The sequence below is a fragment of the Schistocerca serialis genome, chromosome 1 (assembly GCF_023864345.2).
Source record: "Schistocerca serialis cubense isolate TAMUIC-IGC-003099 chromosome 1, iqSchSeri2.2, whole genome shotgun sequence".
Taxonomy (NCBI): Eukaryota; Metazoa; Arthropoda; class Insecta; order Orthoptera; family Acrididae; genus Schistocerca; species Schistocerca serialis.
Genome location: NC_064638.1, coordinates 385074059 through 385089095, shown reverse-complemented (window position 1 = coordinate 385089095; position 15037 = coordinate 385074059). Strand labels below are relative to the sequence as shown.

Sequence of the window (15037 nt, the reverse complement as noted above, 5' to 3'; positions counted from 1 at the left end):
CAAGGTAGACAAAAGAAACCACAATCCACACCGCAATCAAGGAGGCTGTCGAACTACACGTCATGCCGGACAGCATCGGCAAGACGAGGAAAAGTACACTGCTGTGTTGGCCGAAGTGGCCGAGCGGTTCTAGGCGCTACAGTCTGGAACCGCGCGACCGCTACGATCGCAGGTTCGAATCCTGCCTCGGGCATGGATGTGTGTGATGTCCTTAGGTTAGTTAGGTTTAAGAAGTTCTAGGGGACTGATGACCTCAGAAGTTAAGTCCTGTAGGGCTCAGAGCCATTTGAACCATTTTTACACTGCTGCAAAAATACGCTAACCTCCCGGGGAGGTAACTGGGGCGTTAGCAGCCACTAGGCAATAAAATACCGCTGGTTGCACTTCACCAATAATAACACAAAATTCAAATAATAACAGGTAGTAGAAGACGGCTAATAGATTCCGCCAACTCGACATGCTCCAGTTGTTGCTGTTCGTCTTACGGCGACCCTACGAGCAGCAACGCACGAACAAATGTCGTGATCATCAAGAAGTGGAGGTTTCACTACTGGATTAATGTTCCCTCAGTTCAACTTCCTGGGTCCAGAGGACAACAAGGTTGTAGCCGTCGCAACTACAGCCCCTCGATCGAGCAATGCCTGCATGCCACCAGTGGTCCCAGCATGTCCTGGCGCTACCGGACCTCTCTGCTGCTCTGTCCCAATCGAACTACTGACACACCCGACCCGGAAAACAGTACGGGTACTAGAATCAATAAACGCTGCTGCTGCCACTCGCGGACAGACAAAGCTAGCAAACGTAGTGGCTCCAATTAACAGAACATGAAAACGAGACGCCACTATCCCTATTACACGATGCCAAACTACCGACGGCACCAATGCGAGCTACACTCGCCTCAACCATACCCCAGGTTGTGAGCATCATCTACTCCAAGATATGGTTATCTGCTGGGTAGCTTCTGCGTCTATAGTTCCGTTATTACTATCCCTGTACATCTGAATCTGCTAACCTTTGGTAATTTGGTTGCATCGAGTTGCTCATGATCATCATCGGGTGAGTGAGTCTGTGAGCGAGCGAGGTGGTTGCTTTGAAAGGGCACGTCCGTTTCTCCTCCCATTCTTTCCCAGTCCCAGCTTATGCTACCTTTCTAATGACTTTGTCGTCGACAGTATCTGAAGCACTGACCTTTGCCTCCAACATCTGTTATTAGGAAATAGGTTTATTAATGTTACTCTAAGTTCGACGCGGACGTTACGTTGTTAGCGCCCTTACGTGTTTCGGTTGCCGGCGTATTGAAACCTGAAGCGGCGGAATACCACATGCAACTTGTGACAACAGGAACCGGCTGTAACTGCGTATGGAAACTCGCGAGAGCAGGTCTCTGGACAGCGCTGTTCTCGGCGTTTAGGACGGCGCTGTTTCCATGGGGAATGCTGCCAGCGACACAGAGGCGGTCGTTCGCCAGTGAAGAGGCAGCGCGAGTGCGCACCTGCTGGTCGCTCCGCTTAATGCAGCTCAGGGATGGCGCTGGTACGTTAGGGACAGTTCGGCGCGAGTGCTCTTTGCGGTACAGAACACCATCTGCCGCGATTTCGCCAACAGCCTGCTCGGCATAATATTGTCAGCTGGAGCATGCTTTGCTGACAGAAGCACAGTCCTGGCTCTCCAAATACCTGTACTGCAGTGAACAGCTGTTAACAATGCGTACGAGGGGTGAGGTGGGGAGCGCGGAAGCAGCTCTCCTCGTCGCTGGCTACCGCTCGCTGCTGCCCATTGTCTGTGTTACCGGCCGTCGAAAATTTTCACATAGCCTACTACTACACTTAACTACACCCTTATTATTTCATTGATCGCTAGCTGTAGCCAGCCAGTTTCTTTTATTTATTTTGTACAATGCCAGTGTGAGAGAGGGAAACTCTAGTGAAAAGTTGCACGGGGGCTTAATTAAAAGAACATTAATGAATAAATGCAATAATTTTAGTAGCTGTGTGACCGGTTACGAAGTCTCGTAACCGGTTGGCCCTGACTAGTATTAGCACGCAATCTGACTGCATAAAATAAAAATAAAGAATGACAAGGAATTTCCATTAACACAATTGATTAGTTAAGTCCCCTGCAATTATAAAAGCTACGAAACAACAAAGCACAAGTGTAACTGTTCTGTGTGTGGTAGTGTGACTCAACGTACATGTATCTGGCTCAGTTCTTTCCCAATACGACAAAATATTTTAAACACAATTTACAGTGAACTAATTGAAAAACCAGAAATACTATAATTGCACATAGAAACCAGAACTACAAGCCTGATAAATGAACACGAGTCAGATGCTTTGTTGACTGTACCTGTGAGCAAGAGGCATTGTCATTAAAGAAAACTGTAATACCTTTTTACCTCATTATATATTGACGAAAAGTTTCCATTACACCAGCATCATAAATCAAAAGCCCATCTCCTTTCTCAAATACACTGTGACAATTGCAAATTCTTCCATCTATACATTACACCAACCGAACAGCATCTACTCTCTCGCCCAACAGAACAACTACTGCCCTCGACATCCTCTCAACTACTACTGCACCAGTGGAGGCGGCAGAATAATAATCTTTGGCGCAGTCTCTGGTGCTGTGACTCAGTGTAGCCACCTTTCAAAGTGCATACAGATATCGCATCGACATTGTTAAGTAAGAGAAGTACCAGAAAACACTACCGTTGGTCATGTTTTAAAGGAATAAAATAAGTGTGTCGTGGAGAAAACACGCATTTAAGTAATTGCACATACAGTACCTATAATAATAAGCTATTGATGCAGCAGCTACTGATGCCATGTACACACAAATGAAGAATTTGGCTGATGATGTATCGGGAATATCAGTGCACTGAAGAACTTTCAGCAGTTCCTATCCCTTCCTAACTGATTAATTAATTAGGACGAGGTGAGGAGTGTTTCTAGCATAAAACATTATTGCGTCGGTCATGCTAACAGCGCAAGGTGTTGCTCGCGAATTGTATGTGGAACGCTTGCATTGAACAACTCATAACGGCCGGGCGTTGTGGCCGAGCGGTTCTAGGCGCTTCAGTCCGGAAGCGCGCGACTGCTACGGTCGCAGGTTCGAATCCTGCCTCGGGTATGGATGTGTGTGATGTCCTTAAGTTAGTTAGGTTTAAGTAGTTCTAAGTTCTTTGATTTCAGGATCATATCCGTTTACCCACGATTCGTCACCTGTAATTGCCCTATTTAACAAACCTGGGTCATTCTTAGTGAGATTAATCAGTTCTTGGCGCACTTCAAGTCGGTGTTGTCTCTGGTCACTTGACAACACTTTTGGAATGAATTTTGCGGACACTCGGCGGATGTTCAGATCTTCAGTAAAAATTGACTAAACTGCATAGAAATCTAAATTAAGTTCATCAGCCATCTCCATAATTGTAAGGTTATGACCAGAGTGCACTAAGTCACGACTTTCACAAGATTTTCATTAGTTTCTGAGGTGGAAGGACGGCCGGACCGTGGTTCATCTTCAAATGATTTTTAAATCTGTTGAACGAGACAAAAACATTTGACTGGCTCATATAATTATCTCCAAAAGCTGTTTTTAATAGTTCTTAAGGCTCAGAAGATGATTTCCCAGTAAAAAAAAAAAAAAAAAAAAAAAAAAATTTCACACAAACTCGTTGCTCCATTTTTATGTCCATTTTCACGCAGACAGAATCCAGCAACAAGCCCTAAAAGACCCGCACTCAACCAGGTGCCACAAAGAACTGAAACGCAGTTTCCTGCCAGAAGGCGTTCAAGGACAAGGCAATGACTCACTCCCCAACCTCAATGTACCTGCCCACCAAACCAGTAAGCAGTAGCGGATCTGTTCTTAAAACTTTCCAATCATACCCCGTATATAGACAGTTAATAAACAAAGTTATGCGGTAGTCGCCGAGCCTCGCAGTGAGAGTCACCATCTTCTCTGCCTGCTCAAGTGCGACACGGCTCCTGTTTGCGTCTCCTTTTTCTCGCTCCCTGATCATCTCTCCTTGTATGAGATAGGCATTGCTAACGATCCTAACTGCATGCTGGTGTATAGCACCGTAGGCCTTTCTGTACTTTACGATGAAATAAAAAAAATAGCATAAATATTACCTTGGTTACGTAATAAACTATTACGATGTGATGGTGGCCTAAATAAAGATTTAATAAAAAATAGGATCGATTACATTTTTTTGCCAGTATGTGAACTTTTTTTGTTTTGTTATACTCAATATTATGTAAACTAGGCTTATCTGTTTATTGTACCAATTCCTTCGTATACAATGTAAGATCGGAAATAGAAATAAATATCCTATCACAAAATGGCACCGACTCCATGAAAATAATGTCTAATTATACCTTCATATCAAATTTCGCATTTGCTCCTTTAATCCGAGGTGAATTCAATCAAATTTCGGGAAAACACTAATAACTCCCGAACTATCACTCACAGATATATGAAACTTCAGCTCCTGCGGTGTTAAGATATTCCGAACACAGTGCCGTGGTCAAAGTGATCTGTCGTCTTAGAACGCGAATTCAGTAACTGAAAAATATTTTTAAAACAGTGTTCTCGCCAGTGACGGCTTGGTGCTCGCCTGCGGCGGCCGGATACTGAGCTAGTGGCCAAATACATCTCGTATCTCCACAGAGTGTTAATATTACACTGAGGTTACAAAAGGCAAGGGACATCTCCTGATATTGTGTCGGACCCCCTTTTACCCGGCTTAGTGCGGCAACTCGATGTGGCATGGACTCAAGTCGTTGGAAGTCCCCTGCAGAAGTACTGAACCATGCTGCCTCTGTTGTCGTCCATAATTGTGAAAGTGGCGCATTGTCAGCCACAAAAATTCAATCGTCATTTGAGAACAAGAAATCCATGAATGCCTGCAAATGGTCTCCACGTAGTCGAAGATAACCATTTCCAGTCAATGATCGGTTCAGTTGGACACAGAACCCAGTCCATTCCCTGTAAACACAGCCACACTATTATGGGGCCACCACAAGCTTGCACAGTGCCTTGCTGACAACTTACATCCACGGCTTCGTGGGGTCTGCGCCACACTCGAACCCTACCATCAACTCTTATCAACTGAAATCGGGACTCGTCCGACGAGGCTACGGTTTTCCAGTAGTCTACGATCCAACCGATATGCTCACGAGTCCAGCAGAGGTGCTGTAGGCGATGTCCTGCTATTAGCAAAGGCACTCAAGTCGGCCGTCTGCTGCCAAAGCCCGTTAACGCCAAATTTCACCGCTCTGTTCTAACGGATATGTTCGTCGTATGTCTCACATTGATTTCTGCGGTATTTCACGCAGTGTTGCTTGTCTGTTAGCACTGACAACTCTCTGCGAACGTCGGTTCTCTCGGTCGTTAAGTGAAGGTCGTCGGCCACTGCGTTTCTTTTGTGAGAGATAAAACCTGAAATCTGGTATTCTCGGCAAGCTCTTGACACTGTGGTTCTCGGAATAATGAATTCCCCAACGATTTCCATGCGTGTAGCTCCAACTAGCATTACGCGTTCAGAGTCCGTTAATTCCCGTCGTGCGGCCATAATTAAAGCACTCCGTCCTCAGGCCACGAATGGCCTACCGGAACCATCCGACCGCCGTGTCATCCTCAGTGGCGGATGCGTATAGGAGGGGCATGCGGTCAGCACACCGCTCTCCCGGTCGTTATGATGGTATTCTTGACCGAAGCCGCTACTATTCGGTCGAGTAGCTCCTCAATTGGCGTCAAGAGGATGAGTGCACCCCGAAAAATGGCAACAGCGTATGGCGGCCTGGATGGTCACCCGTCCAAGTGCCGACCACGCCCGACAGCGCTGAACTTCGGTGATCTCACGGGAACCGGTGTATCCACTGCGGCAAGGCCGTTGCCCGCGGCCATAATAATGTTGGATTCTTTTCACGGTAATCACCTGAGTACAACTAACGGCTCTGGAAATCCACTGCTCTTTTATACCTTGTGCAGGCGATACTTCCGTCGTCTTTACATGAGCATATCGTGATCCCGTAACTTTTGTCATCTCAGTGTATATCTTAAATTTTTTGATTTACATGTCATCTTCTCCCCATAGTTATGCCACGTGTTCAATAAAAAACGGAAAAAAGCAGTGCTATGAAATTCGGCAAGTGGCAACCACAGAAATTCCAGTCTTTCCATCCTCGATGGCATCTTAGAGTGACCCGACCTGATACCAGGCACGCCGTTCCCTTAGGCATGGAAGGGTACAGATCAGTGTCGAAAAGTAGTTCCCCCACCGCAGGGGTGTACTCACCGAGACACGCGTTGCCGAGGAAGAGCTCGAGGTGTGCGTGGTAGAAGGCCTGCGGCAGGCTGGCCCAGCGGCCCGCTTCGCGGTGCACGCGCACCCGCAGCCCGAATGGGATGGCGAAGAGGATGGCCAGCAGCGACGCCGCCGAGTAACCTGTCAGAACACACACAGACGCTGTAGCTTGCTGCGGATCTGTTATTTCCTTGGTCTACCGAATAAATTTAGCTCGAGCTACAATATTACAGCGTGGTCCATTGATAGTGACCGGGCGTAATATGTCACGTAATAAGCATCATACCAAAAAACTACAAAGAACGAAACTCGTCTAGCTTGAAGGGCGAAACCAGATGGCGCTATGGTTGGCCCACTAAATGGCGCTGCCATAGGCCAAACGGATATGAACTGAGTTTTTTTTTTAAAAATAGGAACCCCCATTTTATATTGCATATTCGTGTAGTACGTAAAGAAATATGAATGTTTTAGTTGGACCACTTTTTTCGCTTTGTGATAGATGGCGCTGTAATAGCCACAGACGTATAAATACGTGGTATAGCAGCGCGGGATTAGCCGAGCGGTCTAAGGCGCTGCAGTCATGGACTGTGCGGCTGGTCACGGCGGAGGTTCGAGTCCTCCCTCGCGCATGGGTGTGTGTGAATGTCCTTAGGATAATTTAGGTTAAGTAGTGTGTACGCTTAGGGACTGATGACCTTAGCAGTTAAGTCCTATAAGATTTCACATCCATTTTCCAAATACGTGGTATCACGTAACATTCCACCACTTATTTGATTCGTGATACATTACCAGCGTTAAAATGGACCGTTTACCAATTGCGGAAAAGGCCGATATCGTGTTGATGTATGGCTATTGTGATCAAAATGCCCAACGCCCGTGTGCCTTGTATGCTGCTCGGTATCCTGGACGACATCATCCAAGGGTGCGGACCGTTCGCCAGATAGTTACGTTATTTAAGGAAACAGCAAGTGTTCAGCCACATGTGAAACGTCAACCACGACATTGAACAAATGATGATGCCCAAGTAGGTGTTTTTGCTGCTGTCGCGGCTAATCCGCACATCAGTAGCAGACAAATTGCACGAGAATCGGGAATCTAAAAAAACGTCGGTGTTGAGAATGCTACATCAACATCGACTGCATCCTTACCATATTTCTATGCACCAGGAATTGCGTGGCGACGACTTTGAACGTCGTGTACAGTTCTGTCACTGGGCACAAGAGAAATTACGGGACGATGACAGATTTTTTGCACGCGTTCTATCTAGCGACGAAGCGTCATTCACCAACAATGGTAACGTAAACCGGCATAATATGCACTATTGGGCAACGGAAAATCCACGATGGCAGCGATAAGTGGAATATCAGCGACCTTGGCGGGTTAATGTATGGTGCGGCATTATGGGAGGAAGGGTAATTGGCCCCCATTTTATCGATGTCAATATAAATGGTTCAATGTATGCTGATTTCCTACGTAATGTTCTACCGATGTTCCCACAAGATGTTTCACTGCATGATAGAATGGCGATGTACGTCCAACATAACGGATGTCCGGCACATAGCTCGCGTGCGGTTTAAGCGGTATTGAATAGCATATTTCATGACAGGTGGATTGGTCGTCGAAGCACCATACCATGGTCCGCACGCTCACCGGATCTGACGTCCCCGGATTTCTTTCTGTGGGGAAAGTTTAAGGATATTTCCTATCGTGATCCACCGACAACGCACCGAGCGAGGTGGCGCAGTGGTTAGACACTGTAGACACTGGACTCGCATTCGGGAGGACGACGGTTCAATCCCGCGTCCGGCCATCCTGATTTCGGTTTTCCGTGATTGCCCTAAATCGCCCCAGGCAAATGCCGGGATGGTTCCTTTCAAAGGGCACGGCCGACTTCTTTCCCCGTCCTCCCCTAATCCGATGAGACCGATGACCTCGCTCTCTGGTCTCTTCCCCCCCCCCCCCCCCACCCAAAAAAAAAAAAAAAAAAAAAAAAAAAAAAACCGTCAACGCCTGACAACATGCGTCAATCCATGTGCGAACATTACGGAATGCGAACTACTCGCTGTTGAGAGGAATGTCGTTACACGTATTGCCAAATGCATTGAGATTAACGGACATAATTTTGAGCATTTATTGCATTAATGTGGTATCTGCAGGTAATCACGCTGTAACCGCATGCGTTCTCAGAATAAGTTCACAAAGGTACATGTATCACATTGGAACAACCGAAATAAAATGTACAAACGAACCTACGTTCTGTATTTAAATTTAAAAAACCTACCTGTTACCAACTGTTCGTTTAAAATTGTAAGCCTTATGTTTGTGACTATTACAGCGCCATCTATCACAAAGCGAAAAAAGCGGTCCAACTAAAACATTCATATTTCTTTACGTACTACACGAATATGTAATAAAAATGGGGGCTCCTATTAAAAAAAATGCAGTTGATGTCCGTTTGACCTATGGCAGCGCCATCTAGGGGGCCAACCATCGCGCAATCTGGTTTCCCCTTTCAAGCTAGACAAGTTTCGTTCTTTGTAGTTTTTTCGTTTGACGGTTATTTCGTGAGATATTTGGCTCGGTCACGATTAATACCACGCTGTATATATAGCCTTACAATGTTTATATAAACACTTCAAAAAAAGTTTCGCATTACCTCGGTTCCGAGAGTTCCGGAACCTTTACACAAAATTGGAATAGGGATCAACATAAACATCATTACCGCCCTTTTTATTGCTCAAGAAAACCACACATTGCATGTTATACCTCCATACAGCAAGACATTCAGAGATGGTTGTCCAGACTGCTGTACACACCGGTACCTCTAATACCCAGTAGCACGACCTCTTGCATTGATGCATGCCTGTATTCGTCGTGCTGTACTATCCACAAGTTCATCAAGGCACGGTTGGTCCAGATTGTCCGCCCCGATAGCTGAGTGGTCAGTGTGGCGTTTTGTCACACCAAGGGGCCCGGATTCGATTCCCGGCTGGGTCGGAGATTTTCTCCGCTCAGGTACTGGGTGTTGTGTTGTCCTCATTATCATTTCATCATCAGTGGAAGGCAACGGGAAACCATCACTGGAATCACTTCCCTGGACGCTCATGCGGTGGACCTCTCTGACGAGGCTTCCCCCATCACAAGACCAGCCGTAAGGCAGAGCACAAAGAAGAATGTCCAAATTGTTCCACTTCTCAACGGCGATTCGTCGTAGATCCCTCAGAGTGGTTGGTTGGTCACGTCGTCCATAAACAACTCTTTTCATTCTATCCCAGGCATATTCGATAGGGTTCATGCCTGGACAACATGCTGGCCACTCTATTCAAGCGATGTCGTTATCCTGAAGGAAGTCATTCACAAGATGTGCACGACGGGGGCGCGAATTGTTGTCCATGAAGACGAGTGCCTCGGCCGACAGTGGTGGCCGAGCGGTTGTTGGACCTTCAGTCCGGAACCGCGCGACTGCTTCGGTCGCAGGTTCGAATCCTGCCTCGGGCATGGATGTGAGTGACGTCCATAGTTTGGTTAGGTTTAAGTAGTTCTAAGTTCTAGGGACTGATGACCTCAGATGTTAAGTCCCATAATGCTCAGAACCATTTGAACCATCTGAACGAATGCTTCGCCAATATGCTGCCGATATGGTTGCGCTATCGGTCGGAGGATGGCATTCAAGTATCGTACAGCCGTTATGGCGCCTTCCATGACCACCAGCTGCGTACGTCAGCCCCACATAATGCCACCCTAAAACAGCAGAGGACCTCCACCTTGCTGCACTCGCTGGATAGTGTGTCTAAGGCTTTCAGCCTGACCGGGTTGCTTCCAAACACGTCTCCGACTATTGTGTGGTTGAAAGCATATGCGACACTCATCAGTGAAGAGAACGTGATGCCAATCCTGAGCGGCCCGTTCGACATGTTGTTGGGCCCATCTGTACAGTGCTACATTGTGTAGTGGTTGCAAAGATGGACCTCGCCATCGACGTCGGGAGTGAAGTTGCGCATCATGCAGCCTATTGGGCACAGTTTGAGTCGTAACACGACGTCCTGTGACTGCACGAAAAGCTTTATTCAACATGGTGGCGTCGCTGTCAGGGTTTCTCCAAGCCATAATCCGTAGGTAGCTGTCATCCACTGCAGTAGTAGCCCTTGAGCGGCCTGAGCGAGGCATGTCAGCGACAGTTCTTGTCTGTCTGTATCTCCTCCATGTCCTAACAACATCGCTATCGTTCACTCTGAGACACCTGGACTCTTCCCTTGTTGAGGGCCCTTCCTGGCACAAAGTAACAATGCGGACGCGACCGAACTACACACAACACGAGCTGTGTATCTCCTTCCTGGTGAAATGACTGGAACTGATCGGCTGTCTACTAGGCGCTCTCATGCATGGTTGTTTACATCTTTGGGCGACTTTAGTGACATCTCTAAACAGTGAAAGTGATTGTGTCTGTGATACAATATCCACAGTCTACGTCCATCTTCAGGAGTTCTGGGAACCGGGGTGATGCAAAACTTTTTTTGATGTGTGTAGATGATACAAGTGAAGAACAAGTTTGCAGTTTCAAATACTGATGGTTCAAAAGGCTCTGAGCACTATGGGACTTAACATCTATGGTCATCAGTCCCCTAGAACTTAGAACTACTTACACCTAACTAACCTAAGGACATCACACAACACCCAGTCATCACGAGGCAGAGAAAATCCCTGACCCCGCCGGAAATCGAACCCGGGAACCCGGGCGCGGGAAGCGAGAACGCTACAGCACGACCACGAGCTGCGGACTTCAAATACTGATGGTATAATGCAAAATACTGATAGAGAAGGGAGACTGCCAATAAAAAAAAGCAGGTTTCAGAGAATATTTGGTACAATTAATTGTAAACTACGAGGGGAAACCGAGCAATCGAAGCAAATAAAATTCTATAAAGCGATAGCAGTCCTCATGTTAACACAAGACAGCGAGAACTGGACAAGAGACAGATCAGATAAGAGTAAATCAGAAACTTTCGAGATGCGACTTTTAAGATCTATATGTAATTATACACTGCTGGATGAAAGAGATATAATGTTACATATAAGGAACTAGACGTTTTCTGTATAAATATTTTATACATGACAATAAACTATAATGCAAAGAACACACTGAGCGAATAGTCATTAACATAAATTTGATGATTTTTCCAAATATAGCCAATAGGGAAGGGATGTTGGTTGCCCCTCAGCAGGTGAGAGGACAATTTCCCTTGAAGGAGGAACAGTCCCAGCAACGTAAAATTTAAAGAGAATGGTGTTAGGTCAAGGTTACGATTCACTGCTCTCCGGTCAACTTATCTTTCTTTCGGCGCTCTATTTATCTGTCTTAAAAGTCAAAGTCTGTAGTGATACGACTCATCGATGCATGACAGTGAAATAATATGTTACTTCTTTGTTGTTTATTCACAACGAAAGCAAACTCGCACGTAAACGTCATTCTGATTAGGATGACTGAAATTAGTGTTGTCACGTAGTAATGAACACGTGAAAGCTGGCTTGAAGTCAGATGGGTAAGATGTCAGACGAACAAGCAAACTTGAGATATAGTGATCACCTAGTAATGAACGCGTGAAAACTGGCTTGAAGTCCGATGGGTAAGATGTCAGACGAACAAGCAAACTTGAGAAATAGTGATACTAGTCTTTCTTGAGAGGAAGCTCGAACATATCTAACCGTATGTGACCAGGTACTGCGCCGGCCCCTGTGACCGAGCGGTTCTAGGCGCTTCAGTCTGGAACCGCGCGACCGCTACGGTCGCAGGTTCGAATCCTGCCTCGGACATAGATGTGTGTGATGTCCTTAGGTTAGTTAGGTTTAAGTAGTTCTAAGTCATAGGGGATTGTTGACGTCAGATGTTAAGTCCCATAGTGCTCAGAGCCATTTTGAAATACGGCACGTAAGTGTCCAGGTACTGTCCTGATGAGATGCGGTGTTACTAGAACGAGGAGCAACACTTTCGGTTCTGAAGTCTCCCCGACATGACATACAACGGTGCATCAGAAATAGTTCGTCATCCTTCCAGCGGTTTTGTATCTAGTGAGGAATCTGCTAACAGTGAATTTTAGTTTCAGATTCGGTTATCTTTTCAGCTGTACCTACAAGCGTTTCAGAGACTACTAAGACTACCTACCGTGATATATATATATATATATATATATATATATATATATATATATATATATATATATGATGTGTGTAAGCTGTTATGAAATTTTCAGACATTACAGACATTAAAAGTGCTTTGCATTTCGGGGCAATGGACTTGCCGAATCAGTAACGCAGGCAGCGTGTCTTCCATCTGCCTTCACTACGTGTACAAGTTGCCCACCCTCTGTTAGTATGTTCTGATATTCGCCAGTATGCTCCTCCTCACGTTCCAAAGCATCGACTTTAAAGTGCTCCATTGTGTCGGTGTCAACGACGTTAAAATTGTCACAGGCGCTACTGCGACTTCCGTGGCAGTTTATCACTCCCAGTGTTTATCGCAGTACGTAAACGATTCTAGCCTTTCTCAGTAAATGGCGGAAATAATTTGAAAGTAAAACATTTCTACTTACTCTAGCAACTTTCAGACAGGAAGCGAAGCACCAAACAAGGTAAAAAATGGAAGAAAGGCATCGGATACAGTGCCATATAACTTCGCTAAAAGAGATCTCCAAGCAAAAAGATTTCTGAGAAAAACTGCGAGTAAGTCGATGAATCTTATTTCATGTTACTGCAGGTAGCTGCGAAGGGCGTTCACTTGTCCTATCGATGGGTTTCGTAAGAATAACTGTTCAGTGCCATGAACAGCGGTCGGATTAAAGCGAACAGAATTAATTACTTTACAAAGTCAATGACCCGTTCACTATCTATCAACAGAACTGACTGTTTCATGTCATTCCATTGTCGTTTGTAGTTTGCGCTTTGGAAATTCTCCGAAGTATCTGTTCCGGGGAAGTGGATTTGATGTTAGTGTCAATACAAATATGTCAAGATGCAACACACAGCAAAAAAAGAAATTCTCCGAAGAGTAAGGTACTGATAGGAACTGAAATATGTAGTTACCTTTACATTTAATATGCAATTTACTGTCCATAACGCTTGAAGTAGTACGGTGAAGAGTGATTGCCTTTTTCAGAATATTGTGATGCGTTCTTTGTGTATGATTAATGCTTAGACTGCAAGAAAAATGAAGGCTTATTTTCCTCTGTTTTCGTCCACTATTGGTTTTTCTCTCTCGTCGTTAAAAAATTAGAAAAATTGACTTCTCTCTGCTAAACTATCTAACGACTTCTCTTTAGAGAGATTTACTGTTTTGCGGCCTTAAAGTCCGTAATTTAAAATTCATTTAAGACAGTTCGATTAGTTATTCTTTTCATAATTGAAGCCATAATGTTCGCAGGCTACCGTGACCACTTCCACTTTATAAAAAGACATTAATTACGAAACACTGCCAAGCGTAGGTCGTCTTTGGCAAAGATTTAGTTAAAGGCGAATTTTAACTGAATATTTGCCAACTGAGGAGCTGTACTTATCTGTAATTCATACACAGTGGATCTGAGGATGACGTACAAAAGGGTTTCCAGTAATATAAAAAAGTGACCTAGATTGTGTTTGTCTCTTTAATTATGTTTTGCGCGTTATGATTCTAAATGTTCTCGTAGTTTTTAATTTTATCGTTATTAACTCATTCTAATACCTCGTTTTTCCTGTTCACGTGAACAAATCACTGATGATCGTTCACATATCCTAGAAAGTCATTTAAGAGGCATGTATCTATTTCGATGTTCATAGCTGTCTTTGATCTGCACGAAACTGCCATGTGACACAGCAGGCATAACCAAAATCTTCTAGAAAATTGCCGCGCAGGATTAGCCGAGCGGTCTGAGGCGCTGCAGTCATGGACTGTGCGGCTGGTCCCGGCGGAGGTTCGAGTCCTCCCTCGGGCATGGCTGTGTCTGTTTGTCCTTAAGATAATTTAGGTTAAATAGTGTGTAAGCTTAGGGACTGATGACCTTAGCAGTTAAATCCCATAAGATTTCACACACATTTGAACGTTTTCTAGAAAATTAGTTCTGTTTTTACTGGTCATCCCTTCCTTAGAATTCAGTTTGTAAATGTTGGATTGTAGCTTGCTCGCATCGACGGTAAGTGCCACGTGAAGTAATCAGAGTGCCTATCTAAGCTGAGAGTGATTTAGTTGGCTCAAATGGCTCTGAGCACTACGGGACTTGACTTCTGAGGTCATCAGTCCCCTAGAACTTAGAACTACTTAAACCTAACTAACCTAAGGACATCACACACATCCAAGCCCGAGGCAGGATTCGAACCTGCGACAGTAGCGGTCGCGCGGTTCCAGACTGTAGCGCCTAGAACCGCTCGGCCACTTCGGCCGGCGTGATTTAGTTGTGACGATGCCACCTTCATCTCAAGTCTCCTTTTTTCTGCTAAGTTAACCCTCTAGATGGATCAGAATGTTAGGCGTGGAAGAACTAGAAAATCTGTAGATTCGAAACATTTCTTTTGGCACTATTCCTTTGCCTGGGCGAAAACAAATACGTTGATGGCGTTTTTAGAAGGTGTTTTTTTTTTAATTTTTTTAACCAGTGCAGCACCCTACACCGCTCCCAACCCCGTCCCTCCAAAGTATAGATGCGTGCTACGAGAAGAGTGGCCCATGAGAGCACCCAGTTGGGCCTGTGGGATTGTTGT

The 15037-nt window shown here is 45.3% G+C and overlaps 1 protein-coding gene across 1 annotated transcript in view; it reads right to left on the bottom strand.

Moving 5' to 3' along the window:
- Window positions 1–12126, bottom strand: part of LOC126474796 (probable G-protein coupled receptor AH9.1) — a gene marked incomplete at its 5' end in the record, with an annotated part of 76302 nt that extends 64176 nt beyond the window's left edge. The window contains 2 exons of the mRNA XM_050102306.1: window positions 6305–6454; window positions 12117–12126. Of these exons, the coding sequence (XP_049958263.1) occupies window positions 6305–6454; window positions 12117–12126 (160 nt within the window). The remainder of the gene's footprint in view (window positions 1–6304; window positions 6455–12116) is intronic.
- Between the last annotated feature and the right edge of the window lie 2911 nt (window positions 12127–15037).